Below are 11314 nucleotides of genomic sequence, written 5' to 3'. Positions count from 1 at the left end.
GGCCCAGCTATATAAAGGCCATGTGTTGTAGTTCTCTTTTCACTGTTGAATGAGGAATGATGGGAGTATAGCCCACTTGGGCACACTGACAGGGCTGGATCACAGTCTGTACAGATCATGTGTTTAACCCATTGCGTTGCTGGTCAGACCTTAGCATGACTGCAAGAGCGGAAAAAACAGGGGTGATCTGATCTATTTTAAGGTTTCCATGAGATTTACATTTGTTTTAAATGGATAGTTTGGATTTTGGAAGTGGGGTTCTATGAGGTACTTATTCATTGTCAGTGTATTACATACAGTAGATGTCTGTCAGCACACCCCCAGTTTGGAGGAGTGGCAGAAGTATCAACACGGAAGCTAAGCAGTGTACTGCTGTGGAGGGAGGACTGCAGCAAAATGTATTTTAGACACCTGATAAAAGCTTAGTTTCCATGTTGGACTTGTGTGCCGACTGACGTCTAGTGCGTATAATACACTGACTATGGATAAGAGCCTCATACAACCCCATTTCAAATTATCCTAACTATCCCTTTGAGATGTTTTGCAAGGCCTCTGAATGTTTTCAGAAGTTTCTGGAGGTTTTAGTTTAGTTTAGCACAAAGAATGAATTTGCTGTTTTACCTATGTGCCTAGGATAAGTGGCTAGGCAACCAGTGGAGACTTCAGAAAGTCACTGGCAGTGCGACACATAACCCCCAATAAGGGGCCATACATGCCGCGTCTTTAACTGCCTGGAAAATGGGAGGTCGGGCGTTGGGTGCTACTCCTGTGCCTATTCTGTGCCAGCTTTCAAGAATCCAGCAGCAGGTTGCATCTGAGGTTGCTAAGCAGGTTTCACAAACACAATATAATAGCCTATTTACCTGAAATACTGAGTGCAGAGCTGATCTTCTTCCACGTGCTGTTTGTGTGTAGGCCTATTGTCTGTGGGACAGAAATAAAGCTCTGGCAGCCCTGCACTAAAATGACCAACTTCTTCATCATATTTATCACAGACTGATATTTATGGATGAAGGTAAAGATCTGCCAGCTGCCATTAGTTGGTCGTCACGTGACAAGCGTTGCGAGCTGCTGCATTCGAAAAGCTGAACTGTGTTTATCTCAGAGCGTAGCTATTGTGCCCTGAAAAATAGGTGCTCAGGAACACATGCCCGCCACAACAGGCATTTGAGCACTCCTGGCACTTTAAAACAATGATTTGAGGGCACAAAAAAGCAGCATGTGTACCGCTCAAACAGTTTATTGATGTTTTTACAGTAAACAACGTAATAATAATTAATGAGCTTTGGTGCTGGTAGGGCAGAACCAGGTTAGTTGTTTCCACTTGTTTCCAGTCTTAATGCTCAGCTTCATATATACTTACCACACAAATGAGAGTGGTTTCAATTTTCTCAGTACTCTTGGTAAAAAAAAAAACAAGAAGAAGAAAAAAAAAACATTTGCCCAAATGTCTAACTATGCCTTTAAGGGGTTAGGCATAGTGGGCTACTTCTGGGGGTTTCTAGGGGTTTTCAGATTTTTCTGGGGTGTCTGAGTCTTTCTGGAGATCTCTGGAGGTTTGTGGGGGCCATGTCTGCCGGCTGTGGCTGGCAGTGACTCTTCTGCTGTCTCCTTATGGTGTTGCAGGCTTGGCGTTTTGAAGGTGCTAATTAATTTTTACGGCCAGGCTTCCAGCTGGAGCCTGCTGTAGAAAAATAACATAATTACATTTCCACATCACATTAAAGGTGATGGTTTGCAGGCAGAACATTTGGCCATGCAGAGACAGGCCTAATGGAAAGCTGAAACGTCACCTCACCACTGTAATGTTACACCATTGCTTTAGGAATAAAGCTTATGTCATGCTGCAAGACATTACAATATCACAGCAACGGAGACAGAACGATCACTCACAAGTTTTTCTAAAGCATTTAATCAGCCCTGACACCATACTTGCACTGTACAATAATGCTGTCTAATGTTGCCTTGACTCATAGACCCTTAAGCCAAAACATTTAGTCATACAGAGACAGGCCAAATGGAGAGTTAATAATGTTACCTCAGTGTAGGAACAAACTATGGGCTATAGCTTAATCATATCATATAGCTTATTCAGTACTGTTATAGTCCTCATTAGACTACTGTACTCTCATTGCTTGGCAGCTTTCTTTACTATGTGTAGAAAACAAGACATTTAGGTTTGATAAACAGCCAGCCAACATAGCTTAACATTAGCCCTAGTCACTGCATGCAGCAGTCTGGACGTCCCACCCTCACCAACTGAGAATGAAACCATAGCCCATATTACACTGCCTTTTAAGGCAGGAATTTCACAGTGTCATTCAGCCTCACTGTGCTGTGTGAAAGGTACAAACACGGAATGGGGAAACAAAGTTGTCTTGCCTATAAGTCAGCATCGGAGACAGTAACAGCGCCAAAACAATGTCTGTATAAACCAGACAGCCAGCATGACAGGATCATGGGTGTGACAATTTGACAACGTGGTATGCGTGTGACCCACCGCGGGAGATTTTAAAGTAGCTGATAACAGTTAGCAGCTAACTCAAAGAAGAACAGCAGCTGAAAATGTCCGCAAACTGAAAACAATGACATCCGGGAGCTCCTTGCTCTCCAAGCAGGTGATGAGATCAACTGCCATCTAACAGAGGTGGTAAATGATTATTACTGGCATGCTATGTCATCGTTATTGTTGATAAATATGATGACGCATATGTGATATGTCACACTAGAGGCCAATGCCATTGTGTTTCACGTTACGCCTCTTTTGCTTCTGCGATGCTAGCATGTTGTCTTCCTTTATGCTGGCGCTCAATTACAAACCTAGAAAGTTTTGAGGCTGGTTGGTTGCAGACAGACACATAAACACCTGCCAAATACTCAAACGTCTCCTGTGGTAGCTGCTGCTACAGTAGGTGTCACATAGGATCACATTTTGCCACACTCACAGACTTGGTGAAAAGATAAACACTCCCAGCTGTCCTGACTAATAATCAAATCCCAGTGATCAATCCCAGCAAGACAAAAAAATGACAGACATGATAGAAGTCAGAAAAGCAAAGGATTAGTAGACGACCTGCTCTTCTTCCCGAGCCACAGCTGCCCCACCATGGCGCCATGGTTCTACAGACATAAAGATTAGCTTAGAATAATATCAGGATATTAAAATACTAAAGGCATGAGAGAAAAGTGGTTTCACACAACAAAACAAAAGTTCAATTATTTAAGATAATGTAGCTGTTGTCTTATATGTCTGAGGGGAACTGGACAGATACTTTCTTGGATATTTTCCACCATTTTTCACTTAAAATCAAACAAAATGCATCCAGACATTAAACAGTGCGGTAATTCAATCACTTTATTCATGCTCCTGCAAAATAATGATGTTCTTCGCTTAAGAGCTGTAAAAGACTGGCAATATGCCCCCCCTCCAAACACATACACACACAGATTTTTCTTACTTGCATACTTTGCCTCTTACTCTCTCTCTATCTCTCTCTCCCATGTAAAAACTAGGTCTCTTTATCATTTTAATCCCTCCCACTTTGCTCTCTTTTTCTTCCTCTCTCACCCTCTCTCTCGCCTTCTCTCGCCCAGCCCACATTCAGTGATGTCAGAACTTAATTACCCAACCAGCAGGAGGCCAATTTGTCACTGTCAAAGCCCTGGCCAATCAGCTGTTGTATGCTAACTCTCCCCAGCCAATGGCAGTGAGTGTAGCTCTGTCAGTATGATATATAAATCAGGCGAGCAGTGAATCAGGGCACATCAGAACCAAGAGAGAACACATCCCTGACACCTTTATCCTTTTTATAACTGAAGGAAAGCACTGTCACTGTGGGACCAAGTGCAGGGAAATGTCCTGTCCATGGCGTTTGATTGACATGTGGCCTCTGGGAAAGGCAGGGCAAGAGGAAGAAGTGCAAGCACATTCAGAGAGTATTGAACCACATGACCTTCCCCCCAACACACACACACACACACACACACACACACACACATACACACACCTCAGCGTTGAGTGCCAAATTAAACAGACCTGAACCAGAACTGACCTGTATGCCACACACACACCTGCTCTGATGGAAGCCAGGCCATCTGAGAGAGATGATGATGATGATGAATATGATGATGATGACCTATTTCTTTCTGCTGAGTCAGCACCAATTCATAAGCCATGTACTACAGTCCTCCCACCCCTCCCCATATTTTTCTGTCCCAAAACCTGCTCTATAGACCTAGGCAGTACGAGAGAGATGATTCCCTACTAACAAAGACTGCTATAAATCATATAAAAAGTATTGAAGCTTCCATGTTTTCATGTTTTAAAACATTAAATTTAATGTTGCTTATTTGACAGTGTTCAACAGAAAAAATGTTGACTACCAACGACACCAGAATGAGCAGGGTCTTCCTCCTCCAGACTGCAGTCACCCAGTCCTGGAGAAATGTTATCTCATCATACCTAGAGAAAACTAATAAAAACACAAAATAAACAAAAAACAAACAAACAAAAAAAATATAGTTTTGCCATGGTAGCTGTTGACCACCAGAGGGCGACATTACTGCTTCCTTCCCAGAGTCTGCAGATATCAAATTTATCTAATCATCTACTTATCTGTCTGTCTGTTTGTTCATCTATCCTGGCCGTCACATAGGTTTTCAGAAGGATAATGCATGCATTCATTATTTCATATTTGCATGCTAATCCTCCTTATTTAAAGGTAAAAAACATATTCACAGTAAAGTTTGATGCATTTACCATTGTCAGTAATGATCATACACTGTAAATCCCAATTTGCACACTCAACAACGTATTTTGGGAAACAGATTGCACTCAAAACTTTTAGTTTAGTACAATACAGTAACATAAAGGTTTTTAGTGCACCAGACACAAAATAAATGAGCTAAATACTGCTCCAAAGTTAGGCTAAATTTTGGTGAGGGAGAAACAGCATGGCCATTTTCACAGAGGTCTTTTGACCTCTCTCCTCAAGATATCGGGATAAAAATGGGTTCTGTGGGTACCAACAAGTCTCTCCTTTACAGATATGTCCGCTTTATGTTAGTCTCATACAGTTTTGGGCACAGACTATGAACTTTTTTGCCTACAATGTTTATTACACATTTATGACTAGAAAAACCTGACACAGTGATGAGCAGCGTCTCAAATTAATCTTTGGGTTTCCAGCTTTCAGGCGATATATACTACTTCTATGTAGCGTATACTGTTGACCTGCTATCTCCCTCCAAAGATCCCCTGTCCTCCCCCAAAAAGACAAATATAGGTCTACAGTTTGTGGGTCTCAGAGGGTTAATTGCATGCTATTATTTTGTCTCATCGATCACACTGTTGTAACAGTGCAGCACTGATTTGAAAGAAATAAATCTAAAAGTCATGAAGTAAATCTCCTTGCATTCATTTGATTCCCAGTCAAAATACTTAAAATGGACTTTCAAACTGTTTTGAAATGTAAAAAATGGAATTTTAACTATTGAATTTAACGATTAATCACGTGTTGTTGTTGTTTTTAAATTAATCATTTGACCTAATAAAAAGCTATTTATATTGTGGCTCGGCTGAATACTTGATGGATAGTTATTATCAACAGAGAGATGTGCATTTCTATTGGCCACTATGCCCAGCTAATCAACATTTTAAATTCAGTATTTAAACAATGGTCAGTGTCATTCATTGCTTTCCCCCTACACTACTCCAGATTTTTAACTAAACTTTGACTGAGAGAATGGATGATCATTGTCTTGTTTTAAAATTATGTGTGCCTGAGAGGAGGGCCATCAACTTCATATATTGTCTGGACTAGTCACAGAGGTTGTTGTTGTTTCATTTAATGTATAGGAAGCTGCAACATGGTATTAAATTGTAGTATTTCACTCTTGTCAGGCACAAAGTCCCAGAGCAGGATGGACCAAGAGAAGCACTGCCCAGCCAACATTACTTTTACAATGACTTCACCTCTAATTTCAGAACCTTGAACAAAACTCAAAACTAATGATCAAAATGCACATCTTTTCAAAACTCCTAACACTTTTTCCATTTGCTTGGATACTATACATATTAACCTAAGATCATTTGTTCATTTAACTAAAATCACCTGTTCAAAATGACACAACTTAACATCAAAGTATTACCATTTCAAAATGCAATTCACACATTACATCTGAGATGGCTGTCTATTCATTTCATTACAGTGATCTAACTATCAATGTATACAACTGCTCAAAATAAGTTAAACTTGCATTTCTCTTAACGTACAGTTTTATGGAAGCTGCTGAACAATATTTAATGTTTAGATCATGAAAGGCCCTTGTAATTGCTTTTCCAACACTCTCAACTCATTACTGATGATTGATTTCACCTTGTGGTATGAGTATAAATGAGTGGGATCCATGACAGCACAAGTGATTTCAGTACAGTAACATGGAGCTGGCAGGTGATCACAACAGAGGTCAAGCAATGGGAAGAGGAAGACAAGGAAGACATGGTGGTCAAAGGATTGGCAGGGGTCACGCACCCCTTCTGAGAGGTGGTCGTGGGCCTTGTATGAGAGGAGGGCTTAGGCCTCAACAGAGAGGTGGTCATGAGCCTCATTTTAGAGGTGTGGGGGAACGTGGTAGAGGACATGGCCACAGACCAAGACAGCAACAGCAAAGAGTGTCCAATGAAATCCGGGCAATAGTTGTAGCCCATGTTGTAAATCATGGCATGACAATGACTGAGGCAGCTAGAATGATTCAACCAAACCTCAGAAGATCAACTGTGGCGTCAATCATCAGAACTTTCAGAACCGGTAAGTCTAAAACATGCACTAAACATTACTGTAAGCTACTCTCAATTGTCAAATGACTGTATACTGCATGCCAATGTCTTCCACATGATGTGATTAAATGTGTTCTATGGTGACAGGTGCTTACAGTACTGTACTGTAATTTTCCCTGCAGAATTGAGACTAGGCCAAATAGTGGAGGCAGAGGCAAAATTCTGACCGATGAACAAGAGCGTGCTGTGGTCAATTTGGTCCGGGCCAGAAATGATATTCGCCTTTCAGACATTCGGCAGCACATCTTGGACAATGATGACATTTTCAACAATGTGGAAGCCATAAGTTTGCCTACTATTGCACGCGTGCTGAAAAGGCACCAGGTGTCTCTAAAACAGCTATACCGTGTGCCTTTTGAAAGAAATGCAGAGAGAGTGAAGCAGCTGAGGACTGAGTATGTTCAGGTATGTTCAGTTTCAAGATGCCAACATCACCATGTGTGCAGCTATATCTGAAGATGGTGTGGTGGGACGCAGACCTCGCATAGGATCCTATAATGCAGCTCTCCTTGTAGCATTCCTTGATGAGCTAACTCAGGTCTGTAGAGCAGATGGTGTGATCTATGTCATTGTGTGGGATAATGTTAGGTTCCACCATGCTCAAGAGGTGCAAGCATGGTTTCAGGCCCATCCACAATTCACCACCCTGTACTTACCCCATACTCCTCTTTCCTTAACCCGATTGAGGAATTTTTCTCCACATGGAGGTGGAAGGTGTATGACAGGCGCCCACACGAACAAGTCACCCCTGTCCTGGCCATGGATGCAATGACATCACAGCAGACCAGTGTCAGACCTGGATTCGCCAAATGAAAACATCAGCTGTGATGTGGATGAGAACCTGTGGCCAAATCCACAAGACCTGGTCAGGCCACTACTTGTGTAGTGAGCATAGGGTCACCTGGCTCTGGTTGTGGGACATTTCAATTGCTCTTGGGGGCCCTCTGTTGGCTATGGGGCCCTAAGCAGCCATTAATTTACTGATGTGTTGGTACAGGTCTGGCTACTGCACTACTTGATGAATAAAAGAGCTAAGCTACTGAAAAACTATTTGTGACACTACCAGCACGCTACTGAGAAATGTAGTTCAACTACTATCGCTGCCCAACACTGGACTTTTGTGCTTCAGAGCTACTATTTTAAAGCAACGTCAAATAAAAATTACGTATTGCACAGCTGTATCATCCGTCCATTATTTTGTTAAAAGAATACTTCGCTCTCCAAATGACCATGCGTATTTGAATTAATCACCCACTGATATGTGGAATTGAGAAAATGTTTTTGACACGTCTCCTCTGTAAACGAAGAATCGAAAAACAAAGAAAATTCTTGATGAATCAAAGTCAAAGGAGACAGGCATTTAACGACAGCAAAATTAGATACATATACACTTTTACGAACTCTCACACAACTCATACAATATAATCCAAATCTCAAGTCATATGCTCAGTACTTCCCAAACAGACAGCCCTCTCTGATACAGTGACCAGATGTCCCAGTTTGTCTGGGACATCTGGTCTGTCTGTTTCACCCCAGTTGCATTAATAAGATTATATTTGTTTCAGTGTATATGTAGATGTTTCTCATATTCTGTCCCACTTATTATTACCACATCTGAAATCACTACTGCTGATAAGATCATATTAAGGTGGCCAACAAGCAGGAAGTAGCATTGTTGTGAGCTGTTTTTAGAGGAGCAAATATTGAACAGCTCAGAAGGGGACCAAAGGTGGAATGCTGTCACGGATATCATGTCCTGTCCTTTTTTTTTTTATAGTTTCCTTGGATCAGAACAGCAAAGCGAACCAGAAATAAGGTGAAGCAAAAGCATATGTTTGGTTGACACTTCACCGTGTCATTGGAGCCTTGAAAAAAGTTATGGCCAGCTCAACTGTGATTAGTAGCACATCACAGACGTCAGGCCCCTCTGCAGCAACAAATGTCTGGCATCAGTTTGTAGTTTCATGTCACCAGCATCCATTGACAATGACTTTGTAGCCTGTTGCTATGTCGTTTGTGATGTGATTGCAGCATTGCAGTAATTGGTTCTCGACAGTGACTCACAACCAGGGGTACTTATACCCTGGGGGCACTTCAGCAGTTACCAGGGACTACATGGAAATATTGCGGTGTAGCTCAATGAATTTGGGGAACCTGGCTGGCAGTGATACTATCTGGCCACACAAGGATGGGGCGTGGACATCTGACAGGGACCTTTGCCTTCCATTTGCTTATGATATTTTGACAGCATAATATAATATGAAGTTTTTTTCTGATATTTTGATGACATACTTTACTATGATATTTTTTCTGATATTTAGATGACATACTTCACCCTGACTTTATTTTATGATATTCGGATGACATAATATCCTAAGACATTTTTAATGGTATATGGACGACATTATATAGGCCTACTATGACGTTTTTAAACACAGCCAGAGTTTTCAATCTATGGACTGTACAGCTGGTCATGTGTGTTATAGTGGTATTGTACTTTTTTGAAATAAACTGTTTTGGTGCACTTTGGGAAGCAAAACATAAGCTGAAGCTGAGGTGCTTCCACAGTGTTGAAATGTGTGCTTGGTAGGTGTGCTAATCACCTAAATATCTGTCCCCCATCCTGATGAAAATGCCTAGTGCATGCATAAGCACATACATGCAGTGGTAGAAGATGTATTCAAATCCTTTACTTCAGTAAAAGTAGTAATAACACACTGTGAAAATACTCCATTAATGTTACTACTGCATTAATGCGTATGTTGCATATTATTGCTGTAGATGTTTAAAGGGAAATTTCGGTTTATTTGAACCTGTCTCCTATCGTCCTAAATTTGTTTCAAGTGACTAGTGACATAAAAATAATAGTTAGCATATTAGCCCTTAGCCTAGATACAGCCGGGGCGCATAGTAGCGTCACACCTGTTAAAACGTAAGTGAACGGGCATACTTCAAGTGCAAAGTTAGTCCACTAAACAAGCTTTTTTTCCACAAAGACCGCCTCATATCGTTAGGATAAATGTCAGAGAACATATAGAAAATGACATGTAAACGTGTTGTCTTACCTTACCGGTGTGGTGCCATGTTTATTTACCATTTAGCTCTGCTTTCCAGAGCGCGGCCGAAATATCACGAGAACAAGCAGTGATCTCATACCGTGCCCCCCCCCCGACTGCTGAAAAAAATCCTAAAGGAAACACAGTACACTGTTGGGTAGTTTAATCTACAGCAGTACATCATATTTTATACTGTAAGATCACCATATGTTTGTAATATGACTGTACTGTGAGAACCACAAATCTCTAAAACGTAAACTTTTTCATGGTGTCAGAAAAACAGCCCTGTTTTCAGCTTTGTGACGATGCATTTTCCAGCTGATCCAAGAGGGTTTTAAAGAGTTTATTTCGCTTAAAAAGTAGGAGAATTTTCTCATAAAGGAACACTTCATTCTTCAGTTTATCACAAACAGTCAACATCAACACATCTGAAGATACATGGTTTTTACTGAAAGGGGATGAAAAAATGTGACGTGCAAAGTAACTAAAGCTGTCAGACAAATGTAGTGCAGTAAAAGTACAATATTTAACTCTGAGATGTAGCAGAGTAGAAGTATAAAGTTACTTAAAATGGAAATACTTAACTGAAGTATAAATACACTGAATTTGTATTTAAGTACAGTGCTTGATTAACTCTATATACGGGGCAGGAGCAGCTCAGTCGGTGGGGACGTAGCTTTAGAAGTACCTCCTGGGCACTGCTGAGGTGGCACCAAACCTCCAAACTGCTGCCCTTGTTGAATGTGTGTAGGGAGGATTCGCCAAAAGATGCATTTCAACTGCCAAGTGTCTAAATGATTGTGTAGATTGACAAATAATAAAGTAATTTAATTTAAAGTAGCTACATTGCACCACTGTATGCATGCATGCATGAACGTGCGGCACACTTAAGGGTACCAGTTTAGGGGACTGACAATAGGTCACAATACTCCCCAACAGGAGCTTCTCTCTTCAAAGCCAGATTCCATAAACAAAAGCAGAAATTTTACCTCTCTGAATGTGACAGTTGTTGGTCTACCACTGCCTTGATCACTAGTTTGTGTTATTGAATGACTTTACTGAATCTCAAAGTCACCTTTAAATAAAATGTTCCAATTCAACATAATGCAAGGTGAGTAACTGAAATACAAATAATCATTTGAGGAGTGAAGTATCATTTCATTAAAGCTTTCTACTGTATTTTGTGATATGTGTCAGATGAACATAACACTTATTATGACACTTACATATTTACTTTTAATTCAACTCACAATGTGTCAGCTCTATAGCAGCCATTAATGTAATAACTGCCAATAACTTAATTTTTTTTAAATGTTTTACAAGTTGATAATGTAATAACTTTTTGCACATAATGTAATAAGTTATTACATTAAGGGCTGGTTATAAGCTGGGTTAGAAAATCATTCAAAATTCAGTAACT

At 40.6% G+C, this 11314-nt stretch overlaps 1 protein-coding gene across 1 annotated transcript; it reads left to right on the top strand.

Annotated features, from left to right (window-relative positions):
* Window positions 1–6439: 6439 nt before the first annotated feature.
* Window positions 6440–7651, top strand: LOC144458674 (uncharacterized). The gene is made up of 4 exons (XM_078161649.1): window positions 6440–6545; window positions 6594–6813; window positions 6961–7243; window positions 7427–7651. The coding sequence occupies exons 1-4, from the start codon at window positions 6440–6442 to the stop codon at window positions 7649–7651; spliced, it is 834 nt and encodes a 277-aa protein (XP_078017775.1).
* The last annotated feature ends 3663 nt before the right edge of the window (window positions 7652–11314 follow it).

The sequence above is a fragment of the Epinephelus lanceolatus genome, chromosome 18 (assembly GCF_041903045.1).
Source record: "Epinephelus lanceolatus isolate andai-2023 chromosome 18, ASM4190304v1, whole genome shotgun sequence".
Taxonomy (NCBI): Eukaryota; Metazoa; Chordata; class Actinopteri; order Perciformes; family Serranidae; genus Epinephelus; species Epinephelus lanceolatus.
The sequence above is the reverse complement of the archived record's forward strand: the minus strand, read 5'-3'. Positions and strand labels throughout refer to the sequence as shown.

Bases quoted from the DNA above. Each gene is read 5' to 3' on its own strand.
- LOC144458674 (XM_078161649.1), top strand. From the start codon at position 6,440: ATGGAGCTGGCAGGTGATCACAACAGAGGTCAAGCAATGGGAAGAGGA. The intron at 6,546-6,593 runs GTGGTCGTGGGC...CTCAACAGAGAG, and splicing joins TCACGCACCCCTTCTGAGAG to GTGGTCATGAGCCTCATTTT. The intron at 6,814-6,960 runs GTCTAAAACATG...TTTTCCCTGCAG, and splicing joins AGAACTTTCAGAACCGGTAA to AATTGAGACTAGGCCAAATA.